Source organism: Glycine soja, chromosome 5, assembly GCF_004193775.1.
Source record: "Glycine soja cultivar W05 chromosome 5, ASM419377v2, whole genome shotgun sequence".
Classification (NCBI taxonomy): domain Eukaryota; kingdom Viridiplantae; phylum Streptophyta; class Magnoliopsida; order Fabales; family Fabaceae; genus Glycine; species Glycine soja.
In genome coordinates this window covers 2,633,138-2,649,381 of record NC_041006.1, presented here as the reverse complement: position 1 = coordinate 2,649,381, position 16,244 = coordinate 2,633,138, and the positions used below count along the sequence as shown (strand labels likewise).

At 30.7% G+C, this 16,244-nt stretch overlaps 1 protein-coding gene across 2 annotated transcripts; it reads left to right on the top strand.

Moving 5' to 3' along the window:
* The first annotated feature begins 9,776 nt into the window (after nucleotides 1–9,776).
* LOC114411894 (ATPase 11, plasma membrane-type-like) lies at nucleotides 9,777–16,200 on the top strand. Of its 2 annotated transcripts, XM_028375627.1 has the most exons (22): nucleotides 9,777–9,910; nucleotides 10,070–10,170; nucleotides 10,294–10,413; nucleotides 10,509–10,607; nucleotides 10,700–10,837; nucleotides 10,980–11,114; nucleotides 11,236–11,415; nucleotides 11,508–11,714; nucleotides 11,791–11,910; nucleotides 12,003–12,122; nucleotides 12,276–12,398; nucleotides 12,488–12,592; nucleotides 12,683–12,827; nucleotides 13,330–13,494; nucleotides 13,629–13,867; nucleotides 14,063–14,095; nucleotides 14,215–14,296; nucleotides 14,401–14,561; nucleotides 14,794–14,979; nucleotides 15,059–15,241; nucleotides 15,331–15,506; nucleotides 15,811–16,200. In XM_028375627.1, the coding sequence occupies exons 2-22, from the start codon at nucleotides 10,117–10,119 to the stop codon at nucleotides 15,905–15,907; spliced, it is 2,868 nt and encodes a 955-aa protein (XP_028231428.1). In that variant the 5' UTR covers nucleotides 9,777–9,910; nucleotides 10,070–10,116; the 3' UTR covers nucleotides 15,908–16,200. The 2 variants fall into 2 exon arrangements, with proteins under 2 accessions (XP_028231428.1, XP_028231429.1); XM_028375628.1 differs by lacking the exon at nucleotides 9,777–9,910 and having other exon boundaries at nucleotides 9,990–10,170.
* Nucleotides 16,201–16,244: the final 44 nt, after the last annotated feature.

The window sequence follows — 16,244 nt, the reverse complement described above, 5'->3', positions numbered from 1 at the left end:
TTTGGATAGTAAAATGAACATTAAATCATTTCATATGGAAAATTTAGATGGGGATTAAATTTGGCTAATTTTAAAATAAAGATAGTTAATTGACTCAAAAAATTTAATAGGACAAAATCACACATAATTCAAATTAAAAAATAACAAATGTAATTAAACTTATAAATTAGTTTACCACCATATGAATTAATTGATTTATGATTGTTTCTGTTTAATTAATAATTTTGAGTTTCAATATTAAATATATAAATACATTAGATATCTAGAGAGAACTTTAATTTATCTCTTATAATAATCCAAACGAACAAGATTATTTCTCGTAAAAAATATATATGATCTAGACAAAATACTTATAAATTAGTTTATGAAAAAAAATGTATAAGAATTTTAAAATTAAGTAAACCTAACATGTTAGTAATGTTTTTTTTTACGTGTTGTTAGTAGCGTTGAGTATGGCCATACATATCTTTTACAATTTATGGCATATAGTCAATAACCGTTTAAAAAAAAGTTGATCACACAAACTTTAATAGTATAAAAAGAAAAATTAGAAACAAATATTTTAACAAAACATACGGGTGCACTAAGGATGGTTATAAAACCAAATATTTTAATAATAGAGAAAAAAGATTTATGTTGTAATTACGGTGTAAATTATTTTACATAATCATTTCATCACAATATTATGATAAATTTATTTATTCTTATCAAAACTATCTTAAATAATAGAAATGATGATTTGTAATTAAATTATAAAGTAAAACTATTTAACATTGTCAATGCATAGCCATTAATTTTTTTTTTTAAATCAATTAACTAAATTGATCTCATTTTAGTTACATCATTAATTAATTTATTAGTTTTAATTTAAAGTCAAATTAAACTAATCATAATCGATTCACTTCTTAGGTCATATTTGACAAGATATTTTGATTGATTTCTAACTTTTTTCATTTAATTGAAACTTGTCTAACTGTTCCATAAATATTTTTTTTAATGACTTTTAACATTTTTTAAACATTATTAGAAGTAATGTTTTTTTTTTAAAGTCAACTTCTAACTTTTTATATTTTTATTCTCAATATATTTATCCATTTTCCTAGTTAGGTTTTTTAAATAGATCATGATTTTATTATTTTTTTATTATTTTACATTTTTTAACTACTCCATCAGCCAATTTTACTGGATACTTATAATTTAATAAACTAGTTTTTCAGTTTTTAACTTTTAGCTAACTTTTTAACTAATTTTTCCGAACATAACCTTGGTAAATGTTACCTTTTTTATTTGAAACAACTACTTTATACTTTGGTTATGTTTGACAAAATGAAAGTTGAAAAAATAACTTATTAGATTATAAGTGTTCATAAAACTAGTTGTTATATTAGCTAAGAAGTATAAAATGACAAAAAAAATAAGAAAATCATGATTTATTTATAAAAAGATAATTAAAAAATTGGATAAATATATTAATAATAAAAATGAAAGAAAATATAAAAGTTAAAAAATGATAGCGTTTTAAAAATCGTTAAAAACTAGTAAAGAAAACTTATTTATCGAATAATCAAACAAGTTTATGAGATAATAAAAAAATCAAAAACTACCTAAAATATCTCACCAAACATAATTTTTATATGAAGAATTAAATTTTAACATAAGTATTAAAAAAATACAATTAATACTTTTACATTATGTAACTTCTTAATATATAATTTTATATTTCTAGCTAATTATTTTTTATCATTTACTAGACAATAACAACGACTTCCACTAAGGATACTCTGTGAAAAAAAATAATATTTATTGATTCATTAATTTTCTAAAATGATATTATTGTAACTACTATATATATATATATAAGAAATAAATATAAAAAAATAAAAATTAATATTTTTAAAAAATGTTACTTCTTCAAATAATGTTTCACAAAACATTAAAAGTTATTAAAAAACTTGTTTACCAAACAATCAAATAAATTATTTAACTAGTAAAAAAATAAAAAACTAACTAAAATATCTTATTAAATACTCACTCTGTTCCAAAGTATAAGTGATTTTAGAAAAAATTAGATTAATTTAAATTAATTTTAAGAATTAGCTTTAAATTAAACTTGTTTATAAGTAATTTTGAATTAGTTTTAAATTAATTTTAAGAATTAGACTAATTTTAAATAGATTTTCTAACTGTTTTTTTCAAAAAAAAAAAATTATTTAGTTGAAAATTAGTTCCGAACCAATTTTATAAAAAAAATAGTTTTATAAAACAATGCAGTTGTTTTTAAAATCAATTTGAATAAAAAGCGGTGGGTTACCATCAGGTTGGGTCAAAACAGCTACATCCCTAGTGGTTGATATGCCATATGCACGGGGATAGAGATCAAACATTAGAATGAATTATTTAAAAGATATGCAAAAAGAAAGCGTCACTGTCACTGACTCTCCTAACTTTTTATTTTTTTATTCGTTTTTGATACCGCATGTTCAATTCAATCCACAAGCTGTCTTTTCCTGACTTCAAAGGAATCCTATCTTACACTGCAAAATGGACAAAAATTTCCCAAGAAAACAATTTTCTTCTTACTTTCTTATTGCTTTTTGGTATCTTTTCAATACTTATATGTTTCATGTTTGTTTTTTATTTTTCATATATATATAATAGATATTATAAAATGATAGGAAGAAAAAGATAGATAGAAAGATAAATATTAATGAGATGTTTTTAATAAAGATATGTCTATAAATTATTACTCTTTTTATATAGAAATAATTATATTAATCACGTTAAAGGTTTTGTAAAATTATATAAATATTTCTTACTTTTTTAACACTTATAAAAACCTTCCTTTGAGGGGGCTTGCATTGATGTTTTCAAATAATTAGGTTGTGTTTGTTTCCAATGATGAAAATAATACTCAGAAGATAAAGAATGAGTGTTGTTGGTTTGGTAGCAATGATAAAAGTGAAAAATAAGTTTAAAAATATGGAGTCCATTTGTATTATTTTTTATTTATTTTTATTCATCTTTTTATATCTCTTTATCTCTTTTTTATTTCTCTTCCACCGAATAGTTTTATTTATAATTTTATTTTTAATTTATTTCTATATTTATTTATTTTTATTTCTATCTACTTTATTTTTCTCTTCTATACCAAATACAACCTTAAGAGGATTAATGTAATATACAAAGAGGTGTCAATGTATATTTCCATAAATTAAAAGAGATTAATGTAGGAATAAGAAAAAATAGGAAGTGTTTATTTAATTTCATCAAATTTCAGGAATAATGAATGTAATTTATTTTTTTTATAAAAATAAGTCACTAAGTCTTAACTTTTTTTTATATTAAAAGATGAGGCCTAAGCCTTAGGAGAGGAAATAGGTCACACAATTTGTCAAGGGCCTACTAACGGGCCCGCGAGAGGCTTGAGTGGCTTGTATAATATAAAGGCTAAATTTAGGCTTTTAAAAAGTTTTTTTAATTAAAAATGTCAAATTTTAAGTTTTAAAAAAACCTATAAGATCGGACAGATTGATCTATTTATATAATAAATTAATAATATATAATATTCCATATATATTATATAAAACTACATCACCTTTTCACCAATATTTTATTTTATATTAATAGATATTACTTGTAATTAAGTTTTATACACAGTCTTTTGTATATTTTGTGTTTGGATTTGACTATTAATAATTATACATTTATAAAAAAAAGTAAATTTGAATTATTTAACAGTGGCTTGCTGCTTACTGAAATTTTCTTTTTTCTTTAATATTATTGGTCTTTAGAAAACATAGAATAAATTAGGTGATGAATCCGTTGACCTATAAATCTATAAACTTGTTTATAGACTTTTATATAAAACAAATAAATAAATTTTCAAATCAAATCAGACTTTTAAATCGATCATACTAAAGCTTAAAAAAAATTATAATAGATAAATTGACCAAGCTCATGCTTAATAATTATAATATAGATCAGACTTATTCCATGAAAGTCTAAGTTGATGAGACCTTTTCCCACCCCTAGTAAGCCTCTCCACACAAACTAGATTAATACCCACGAGGGTAAAGAACAAAAGTTACACTGCCAATAAAGGAAACAAAAGGAGCAAAATGAAAAATACAAAAATCACTAGCCACAACCCATTCTTTGCCAACTTATTTGCAACCTGGTTAGCTTCCCACCAAATATGCTTCAGATGGACAACACGAAAACGTTTCATCCCGGTGCAAATGTCTTCAATCAAGTTAAAACAAGGATGAGTGCGAAGATAAACACCACAAACAAGAGACACTGATAGCAGAGAGTCACTTTCAATAAAAATAGCATTGAAACCTTTCTCATGGGCAACATTCAGGTTGAGGAAGATGGCCCAAAGCTCAGCTTGAACCGCTGAACAGTCACCCAGATTCTTTGCAAAGGCCTTTTTGAACTGCCCCATGTAATCACGAAACACTCTCCCACAAGCCACTTTGTTATGTTATTGATCAACAGCTCCATCAACATTAAGCTTTAGAGCTCCTTATTTAGGAGGATGCCATGAAATAAGTATCATCTCTTACTGAACAACACGGTGAGTATGTAAAGTAGAGCACTCATAAGCACTCTCCTTCTAGACCTGGGCTAGATGACTAACAGTGAAGACAACCTTGTCCACATTAGGTAGAATATTCCGGAAAATGAAGTCATTTCGAGCTCTCCAAACACCATCAATTGTTAGGGAAAAAAGGACACTCCAATCTGATTTAGCCACAGAAGACTGGTTGAGATTAGAAATCACCCAATCATTCACTGGATCATTCCAAAATGAAGGGGGAGTCTGATTATTTATAATCCTTTGCCAAGCTGAAACAACAGAAGTACACTTTCTAAGCACATGCAATAACGATTCCGCTCGCGTAGTACAAATAGGGCAAACATCATCCAAACTGATATGGTGATGCTTCTTAAAAACGTTAGTTGGAAGCACACGACGAGCCACTTTCCAAAGCAAGAAACACAACCTCTCTTGACCTTTCCAACACCAAATCTTCTTAAAAAGGTTGGATGAGTTAATTACCAAATCCTGGTTAATAAAAAACTTGCAAGCTAGAGACATTTTAAAACTACCATCAGGTGATTCCTTCCAGCTAATCTCATCCTCCCCTCGACTCCCAAAGGGAGGGCATAAGCCTTGAATCTACTCAACAATATCCTGAGACAAAAACTGGGATATGTGTCTCAAATCCCACTGACCATTCCCATCCACCAAAAAAGTAACACACATATCATTTGTCAGATGTTGTTGATTATGAGGAATAACCTCAACTAGAGGACCCTGATTAGGAACCCAGTCCAACCATCACCTATTATCCATACCAAATTTGACGAAACATCTTTCCAGGAATGACAAATTCCTCGCCATAATTTAGTCCCTGGCTTATCAACATTCATTCTAGGAACAAGATCCTCCCAACACCAGTACTTTATTTGCTTGAATAACTCGAATCCACAGATGATTTCTCTATTGACATAGCCGCCACCCCAACTTCATAAAACTAGCATGATTGGCAAATTTTATCCCAGCTTCTTATGCACAGGCCACCAACTTCTTTAGGAACACAAATTTTATCCCAGCTAACAAGATGGATATGCTTTTGATGATCTGAAGTGTCCCCCCAAATCAATTCCCTACATCTTCGGTCAATATCATCACAAATTGATTTTGGCAACATAGTTGTTTGCATCACATAGCTAGGTTGCGCTTGCAAAACGGACTTAGAAGGGTAACCCGGCTAGCTAGAGATAAATTACATGCCTTCCAATTATTTTGGCATTGATTCAGTTTATCAATGATAAACTGATAGTTGTTCGTAAACTTCCTTTTATGAATGAGAGGATCACATAGATACTTTCCCGCCAGATCAGATGTACATTGAAATCCAAATGCATCAGCATTTGATTTCAAGTTTGCCAATGAACAATATTCAAAAACAATATTCTAGTTTTATCCATACTCAGTGAGTCTTAACCCGACCTTAGTATTTTTGCATAGGTATTTTTAGATTTATTTTTATTATTATATTATAGAATACAAAATTAATGTAATATTTAAAATCGGTATAATTTGTTAATTTAACTTGCGTAAAATTAACATTTTTAGTTAACTTGATTCTTAACATTACTAAATTAGTTAATTTAATTCAAGAATTTGATGACTACCAATTAGTTTAATATTAAATATGAAATTGATTGATACAGTTAAACTTAATGATTAAATTACTTTTAAAAGTAATGTCATGGGTGGTGAAGAGGGTTGTACTTCAGGTCGGAGCCTCATCTTGGCTATTTTGTGCTGATGCGTTAGCTAATAGAGCGTGTCATATGAAGGAGGAGTTTTTTTTATGGCCAGTTATTGTTTTTTTTATTCTATTAGAGCTGTGTCTCTGCGTATAGTTCAATTATGGTGTTCTTGTTTTTGGGCTTTTAGTCCCGTTGATTAAAAAAAAAATATATCAAACGTAATAAACATAAAGGCAAGAGATGTGAATGCATTAATTTGTTCAACTAAATAATCTCTTGATCACGCACTAAACGGCTTAAGGCGACATCTATCCCAAAGAGGGTTATTATTACTTTTTATACATAAAAGTGTCAATTCACTCCCTATTATGTGATGTTGTTATTATTCCCTCGTCTGTACTATTTGTATCAACTCAATGTATTTGTCCCACAAAAAATTCCCTATCTCAATAGAAAAAAGAGAAATCAGATAAATTGTGATGATGAAAAAACTATCCAAAAAGTTTATACAACAAAAAAGAAAATCATAGAAGGAAAAATAAGAGAGAGAACATGACTTTAGGTAGTAAGTGCTTGCATGTGCGGCTGCTGGCACAGACTTAATGGCTAATGGTCCAGCCTCCCACCTTCTCTTCTGCGCCGCACCGCGCCACACATGGCATAACACATCCATTTCCGTCATACTTTATTTTAGAAAAAGGCTATTTACTGGAACAATACAAATTTATACCTTTTTGGAAAAGCTTCAAGTAATATAAATTGCTTACGATAGAATTAAGTTTGGATCTCTTAAATACAATGCTAGGTTTATGTTCTATAGATAAAAAAAAATGTAATTATAAATGAAAAAAATGTAATTAAAATGAAGTAATTAGTTAGATTTTCTATTAAAAATCAGTTATAGGAAAAACTAATAAATATATATTTTTTTTTAATTTTTGCATTAAATTTACTTAATTATTCCCACCCCTTACCTCCCTCACACCGCCCCCAAGTCTTTACAGCATTATTAGCTTTCCCTTATCTTATTGTATCAATTTTGCTTCTCTATTTAATTTTTTTTTTCTGCAATATACGTCAACTGGAATTTAATTTTTTCTGCTATATACGTCAACTGGAATTTGATGAACAATATTTGACTTCTAACAATGTATCATTCAAGAAAGATGCTAATAAGCACAAATAAAAGAACGGAAAGCGCTTAATAATTACTTTTTGAAATTAACATTCTTTTTAATATGTTTTATCATTATAACATTGGTCAGTGATAACTAATTTTCAAAAAATTTAATTGATAATCTTTAGTGAGATTTTTCTTCCCAATCACATTTTGTTCATTTATAGAGTTCGAGACTTACTTAAAAATCAAACACATAACCACTTATATCATCGACTTATTATTACTTTCTTTTTAATATTTTTTCAAATATTTGCATGGAATTCTTACAATAAATAACTTAAGAAGATATAAATTTATGTGGTGATATATTACTAAGGGGAGAGGCTAATGTATGTAAAATTCAGGAAGATTACAAGGACGACCTCAAGCTCTGCTTCTCGGAGAAGAAGAAGAAAATGATGATGATGATAGCATCAATGGAAGCCACTCTTCATTTTTTTTTTTTGGAGAAGTGTGGGGGAAAAGGGTAGGTAAGAGAAGAGAATATTTAAGTAAATTCAATTAAAAATAGAAAAAGGAGGTATATTAAATAATTATGAAAAATATATTTAACAATTGTCAAAATAATTGATAATTAAATAGCTATACATCAATAATAATTTTTGTTAGACTAATTATAATTTTTTCATAATGTATTTTTATTATTTTTTTGCTTATTAAGTACAAATATACTAAATACTTTTATGTTTTAAAGACATTAAGGATATTTTTTTTATTAAATATTAAGAAGGTTAATTAAAAATATTATGAAAAATATAGCACTGTTTTTTAAATTAACAGAGAAGAAGTAACGTTCGTTCTCGATTAAGAGGTGTTCTTTTGATTAGGAAAAGATACGTTAATTTAATTAAAATGTAAAGTATAAAATTTAAAGAAGAAAGATTATTATCCTTTAACAAAATCATATACCTTTTTTTATTAATTTTATAATGGAAAAAATCTCTTAATATAAATATATTATTAAAGGAGCATTAACCGAAAAGATCAGTAGAAAATTTAAATATATTCCCTGTTTTGAAAAAAATAAAAAAATTGAAATAATTTTCTTTCACAAACTAAAATCAGTTCATGCATAAATTCAAACTAAATTTTTAGGAAAGTATAAATCATTTATCTTTTAAAAAAATAATTTTATCTTATATTTATATATAAACTAATTTAAACGTATAAAAGAAATTTGTTTTATTAGTTTTTTTATAAATATGATTTATAAACTTTCAACAAGCATCTTTAGTATCACCGTTAATAAACAGAGAAGATGGCCCTTTCGAGGTCCAATAAAATAAAAAGAGGTTAATTTTAATACATTGGTCAATATAAGATTTTCAGATAACTGATTGTGAAGAAATAATTCTAAATATAATTTCAAAAGAATTGTTATAAATTTTATTAATTTAAATATATCACTATTTCAAATTCATTCAAATACCATAAAAAGTAATTTAATTAATTAAAATATAAAAATAAAAAAAAAATATATTAAATCGATGATGGAATGAAAATTATGAATTTTTTAAAATGTAAAGATTAAAATTATGAAGAAAATAAAGGGACTATAATTGTAAATCAAGAATGAAAGAAATACCAAAATTATAATTTAAATTATTTTATATTAAACAAAAATTTAATATTTTTTTTTATACTTTTACTATTAAAAATTCAATTTAATAATGACATATGGACATTAAATTAAAATTTTAAAACGCATATTTAGTGAAAAGTATTTATTATTAGAAGTAACATATACAAATTACTATCATTTAAGCAAATAATTTACTAACATAAATATAAAAATATAACTTTTACACCTAACAAATCATAGGTTTAAATCTGTCCTGGCCCAAGCCATTATCTCCTTCCCTAAATTTTCATATATATAAAACACAATTTTGATATATGTTTTGTCATTTTATTTTATATTTTATCTTGTATTATTGACATTTTCAATTGAGAAATGTTATTTATATAACAATTAACAAATCGTACAAAATTTTATCAAGAAAAAAGTAGTAGATGTCATAAATGAAGTAAAAAATTATGTGATATAGAGATGGAGACATAAAATTGTTGTAAGAGATTATGGTATTTCCAATTTAACTTCGGACAGCTTATAACATGCGGATAGATAAAGTACGCTTATGTCCATATTCTTTTTTTGTTGATAAGTTGCTTATGTCCATAATAAAACGTGAAATTATGACAACTTTATATTTTTGAAAAAATCAAATCAAATTTAAGGATAAAAAGGGCCTGAGAAATAATAAGGATAAGCAAAGATAAATAAAGATGTGACTGTTACTGAGCAAGTGGCTCTAAGTATGTATATGTATCTACTTACTATAACATGATGGCTTCCTTCACAATCCATAGGAGTTTGTGTTTGTGCTTTTCTGTACTGTGTTGAAGAGTAGTAGTAGAAGTGGTTCGATCCCCAACAGTTAGGTTGTCTACTACTCCTACCCATAACCATACCATACCATACGCCCCTTTCTACTTTGCACACTTTTTTTTTTCTATTTACTTGTACTTAGTGCCAACTCTTTCGGTTGGTGCACTTCATCCACGCACGCTAACTCTCTAATTTCTGAACGGTTTTTGTAGTGTGAGAGCAAAGTTGGTAGCTCTAGAGTGACACAGAGAAGAACAAGATGGGGGACAAGTCCCAAGTTTTGGAGGCCGTGTTGAAGGAAACTGTTGATTTGGTAACATTAAACATAGATAGATCTGAATCACTTCATCCTTATGTTGTTCCTTGTTATGTCTTTTTTTTTTTTTTTTTAAACTAACGGGTCTTTTTCTTTTAATGAATATGTGAATGAATGCAGGAGAACATACCCATTGAGGAGGTTCTTGAGAATCTGAGATGTGGCAGAGAAGGGCTCAGCAGTGAAGCTGCTGAGGAGAGGCTTACCATTTTTGGTCACAACAAGCTTGAAGAGAAGAAAGTACTACTCTATCTTGTTTTTTTTACTCATTGATTAAATCCCACTTGAAAAAAATTGAATTTTTATGATGAACAATCTTCTGTGGTGTTGTGCAGGAGAGCAAATTTTTGAAGTTCTTGGGATTTATGTGGAATCCTCTGTCATGGGTTATGGAGGCTGCTGCTATAATGGCTATTGCGCTTGCAAATGGAGGGGTGAGTACACTTAGTTCTCGAAAGTTTATATTGACAATGAAGGTGAGTTTGTAGGTTGATTATGTGGACTTGTTTCTTATAAATTTGTGCAGGGGAAGGCTCCTGATTGGCAAGACTTTGTGGGTATCATTACCTTGCTTCTCATCAATTCAACTATCAGTTTCATTGAGGAGAACAATGCTGGTAATGCCGCAGCAGCTCTCATGGCTCGGCTCGCTCCAAAAGCAAAGGTATCAAACTCAGTCTTTCTTTTTTGTTCTATCTCAGTACTGTGTGGATTCCTTATTCTTGTTGGTGCAGTTTGCATTTGGAAGGAATCTTTTCTTTCTTTTTCCCTTTATAGTTTCATTTCTCATGAGTGTGTTTGTGAAGGTTCTTCGAGATGGTAGGTGGAATGAGCAAGATGCGGCGATCCTGGTTCCCGGTGACATAATCAGCATCAAACTTGGAGATATTATTCCTGCAGATGCTCGGCTTCTTGAAGGGGATCCTTTGAAAATTGATCAAGTGGGTTATTTGTTTATTTATTTATTTTTATATATCTATCATATAATATTTGCTCTTTGAATCCTCCACATGTCTAATTGGTCAATTATCCTCTTTTTCCTTGGTACTTCGTACTTTTCAGTCTGCCCTTACCGGTGAGTCACTGCCAGTGACAAAGGGTCCTGGTGATGGAGTATATTCTGGTTCTACCTGCAAACAAGGAGAGATTGAAGCTGTGGTCATTGCTACTGGTGTTCATACCTTCTTTGGGAAAGCTGCTCATCTTGTGGATACTACCAATCAAGTGGGACACTTTCAAAAGGTAACTCCCCCGCCCCCCCGCAGTTTTATTGTTATTCATACTTCAGAATTTCGGATTTCATTTTTGTTGTATTTTTTTGCCGTCTTTTTCAGGTCTTGACTGCAATTGGGAACTTCTGCATATGTTCAATTGCATTAGGGATGGTTGTTGAAATTATTGTTATGTATCCCATCCAAGATCGGCCCTATCGTCCTGGAATTGATAACTTGCTTGTACTTCTCATTGGAGGAATTCCAATTGCCATGCCCACAGTTTTGTCTGTGACCATGGCCATTGGTTCTCACAGGCTATCTCAGCAGGTCAGTTAGGTTCTTTTGGTTGAGAGCACCTTGGATTTGGGTGGACATATAAGAACTAATGGTTGTAATTCTGCAGGGGGCTATCACAAAGAGGATGACAGCCATTGAAGAGATGGCAGGCATGGATGTGCTTTGCAGTGATAAAACTGGGACTCTGACATTAAATAAGCTTACTGTTGACAAAAATCTTGTTGAGGTTGGATGCTGAATTGCTGAATGGTGTTGTTGGCTTGTTTTCTTTGTGTTTTATATGCACTTGTTCTAATATATTTTTTTTTAACCGTTAAGGTTTTTGCAAAAGGAGTGGATCCAGATACTGTTATTTTGATGGCGGCCCGAGCTTCAAGGCTTGAGAATCAAGATGCAATTGATACAGCCATAGTTGGGATGTTGGCTGATCCAAAGGAGGTTAGTCATAGTCATAGATTTATTGTTCGCTGGTATTCTTCTTGAAGCATATTTTTTAGCATCAAGCCAGCAACTATAATCTGCACATTTATATACATTTTTCTAAATTAAAGTTGATCTAGCTTTTTTCTTTTTAACTTACTGCTACTGAAGGCACGTGCTGGCATACAAGAAGTGCATTTTCTTCCTTTCAATCCTACTGATAAGCGGACAGCATTGACTTATCTTGATCAAGATGGCAAAATGCATAGAGTAAGCAAAGGTGCACCAGAACAGGTAATTTGACAACATCATTGGCATAATTTTATGTTAATATTTGGTCTTGTGTATTGTCATTGTGATGTGATTTATATCATTATTGTTAGATCCTGAATCTTGCACACAATAAGGCAGACATTGAACGTAGAGTTCATTCAGTGATAGACAAGTTTGCAGAGCGTGGTTTACGATCTCTTGCTGTAGCATACCAAGTAATTAATTTATTGCTCAATCAATTGGTGCATTTGTATGCCTATGCTTTAAGCTGGAAATGTTAATTGAGGCAGCTCCATTTTATACAGGAAGTTCCAGATGGAAGGAAAGAGAGTGCTGGAGGCCCGTGGCAATTTATTGGCCTTTTGTCTCTCTTTGACCCACCTAGGCATGATAGTGCAGAAACAATACGGAGGGCACTAAACCTTGGAGTCAATGTCAAAATGATTACAGGTTTATTACATAAGATAGTGAACACCTTTCCTTTGCTTGTATTATGATAATGAAATCATTGCTCTTATAGTTAATGACTTCAATAAGGATTATAAGTAAGCGGTTGTATTATATAAGCAACTGATGTGATTGGAGTCCTGTGAATGCTGGTAGTTCACTAGTCCCGTGGCATCTGATTAATGTTGTTTGTTATTCTGGGATTTAGCAAATGTTAATATGTTATTCACCAAACTTGTTTTACTTATGATGGAATTTAATTTTACAAATTTGTACTGGTTGATGAAGGCTTTTGCTTTAGATGGGTTGACAACTTCACAATTTCAGTATCATTGTCGTAATGTACTGAAATTTATGTGATCCATGGTATCATTGGAAATTAACTTGTGCATTTAGAGTTAAGGATTTGTTTTTCAGAATGACCAACGATATAATGCATGTTTTAAATTGTCAACTCCATATCCTCCTGCCAATATTCGATTATGTATCTTACTTTTTTTATCAGGGGATCAGCTAGCTATAGGAAAGGAAACAGGTCGTCGCTTGGGAATGGGTACCAACATGTATCCTTCATCAGCTTTACTTGGGCAGGACAAGGATGAATCCATTGTTGCCTTGCCAATTGATGAACTAATAGAAAAGGCTGATGGATTTGCTGGTGTATTTCCTGGTATACTTCGGTGTTGTAATTGCAATTTATTGTTTTGCTTATTGTTTGACATTTAATAGATGGAATAACTAACTGTAGTAATTTTGTATCGTATGATTTTTTTCTGATGTATGTTGGTTTATATATTTGGTCAGAGCACAAGTATGAGATAGTGAAACGCTTGCAAGCTAGGAAACATATTTGTGGAATGACTGGGGATGGAGTGAACGATGCACCTGCCCTCAAGAAGGCAGACATTGGTATAGCTGTTGCTGATGCTACTGATGCAGCCCGGAGTGCATCTGATATTGTTCTAACAGAACCTGGACTTAGTGTTATTATTAGTGCTGTTTTGACAAGCCGAGCCATCTTCCAGAGAATGAAAAATTATACAGTAAGCTAATGAATTATTGTTAACATCTTCTCAACAATTTTTTCCCACTTAATCATCTTTATCGTTGTTACTTCAGCTGTTATGATACTCCATACGATACATTAGTTTTTGGGAAATTTTTGTTTTGTCCTGGCGATCTCCACTTGGGATGAGTGTTTATTTTCATTTGACTAATAAATTTCCTCTTTCATGCAGATTTATGCAGTATCAATTACAATTCGTATTGTGGTAAGTGAATTGTTTTGCAACTCTGGATTTATTTTCTGCCTGACATGGTATTTTGGACATTGTAATTATTAGATGGGCCTAATTTTTTGCTGCGTTCTACATGTTTGACATGCTTATAGCTTGGTTTTATGTTGCTGGCTCTCATTTGGAAGTTTGACTTTCCACCCTTTATGGTGCTTATTATCGCTATCCTAAATGATGGTTCGTTGTTTCTTCTGTGTCATTGTTTCCTCATGCTTGTATTATGCAGCATGCTTCCATGTGATCCTGAGCTTATTGGTGGCTAATATTCTTTGGCATTTTAGGTACTATTATGACAATTTCAAAAGATCGTGTAAAACCATCACCTCTGCCAGATAGCTGGAAGCTAGCAGAGATATTTACTACTGGAGTTGTGCTTGGAAGTTACTTGGCAATGATGACAGTTATATTCTTTTGGGCGGCATACAAAACAAACTTTTTCCCGGTATATCTTTTGTGTCTTCTAACCCTAATCTGAATTTATTGTGACATCTGTGCATGTTCATCCCTTGATGGCAGCAATGCAAGGAGACCCATTACTGTTCTGATCTAATGTTTCTTTTTTATGTGAAATGTGAATCAATACCAATTTATTCCTTTCATGGATTCTGTTTTTGACTTTTGATTTCTTTGGATGCCCCATTGATTTATCTTGTTCTTCTCTGTTATGTTTTCAGCGAGTGTTTGGAGTCCCAAGTCTTGAAAAAACTGCTCATGATGATTACCGGAAACTTGCCTCTGCAATCTATCTTCAAGTGAGCACTATTAGTCAGGCTCTTATATTTGTAACTCGATCTCGAGGTTGGTCTTATGTTGAGCGTCCTGGTTTATTGCTGGTGTTTGCTTTTGTTGTTGCTCAACTGGTAAGCTGCATAACCTTTTAATTCTGCTGTTTTTTCCCCTTCATTACATCAAGTTTGACGATGAAATTTTTGTGTGCAGATTGCCACTTTGATTGCAGTATATGCCAATTGGAGCTTTGCTGCAATTGAAGGAATCGGTTGGGGTTGGGCTGGTGTTATATGGTTATATAACATCATATTCTACATCCCACTTGATATCGTTAAATTTTTAATTCGCTATGCTCTTAGCGGTAGGGCTTGGGACCTTGTCATTGAGCAAAGGGTGAGTAGAGCTTGTTTTCTTGAGTTGATTTATTCAAGGTTGATTTTAGTTTTTGCTCTATGCTTATTATGGATTTCATTGTGTTGTAGATTGCATTCACAAGGCAAAAGGACTTTGGAAAGGAACAACGTGAACTTCAATGGGCACATGCACAAAGAACATTACATGGATTACAACCAGCTGACACCAAGTTCAATGAGCGTACACATGTCAGTGAACTCAATCAAATGGCCGAAGAAGCTAAAAGGAGAGCTGAAATTGCAAGGTAATTGTTTTTGTTTCATAAGGAATTAAGGTGGGATAAACATCAAAACATTGCATTAATGATTTCAAGCGCATAAATATATTTCAATAAATTTGTAAGTTTGCAAGTTTGATATTAGCTGCAAAAGATAAAAATGTTTTGGAGAGTACGGAACAACAAAAAACTACTACTACTAATTCTCCTAGGGAATGAGATCAGACACATGACATCATTGTGTCTTTCACGAGGGTAACATACATATATTTCATAGTTAAATTAAGTTGGTTCCTAAGTTATTTATTTATTTTCTAATAATTGTGTGCAGGTTGAGAGAACTTCATACACTAAAAGGTCACGTAGAATCAGTTGTGAGATTGAAGGGGCTTGACATAGACACAATTCAGCAAGCATACACACTCTAAAGATGCTTAATATATTTGCATACTTATACTGTAAAGAGTTACATTCTAATGTTGCTGAAGAACCATATAATGTAATGATCACACACGTTCTGTCCTTTTTACTCTGCCGTCTGTTTCGAGCACTTAAAGGAGTGCTTTTTTGAGGTCAATTTATGTCATCTTGTTTCTTGTTATCACTCTACCTGTCACGCATTCTCCACAATTTCATGATGCCATGAATGAAGAGAAATTCACCCTTGTATCCTACGCTTCTGAACTCATTTTCTATCTATGTACCTCCTCAATTTCTTTCATCTTTGGAAATTAATTATAAAGTTCCATGTGAAGAGGCAGAAGA

Coding starts and splice junctions, on each gene's coding strand:
- LOC114411894 (XM_028375627.1), top strand. CDS start 10,117: ATGGGGGACAAGTCCCAAGTTTTGGAGGCCGTGTTGAAGGAAACTGTT. Junction 11,715..11,790: donor CTCACAGGCTATCTCAGCAG/GTCAGTTAGGTT, acceptor GTAATTCTGCAG/GGGGCTATCACAAAGAGGAT. Junction 12,593..12,682: donor CTCTTGCTGTAGCATACCAA/GTAATTAATTTA, acceptor CATTTTATACAG/GAAGTTCCAGATGGAAGGAA.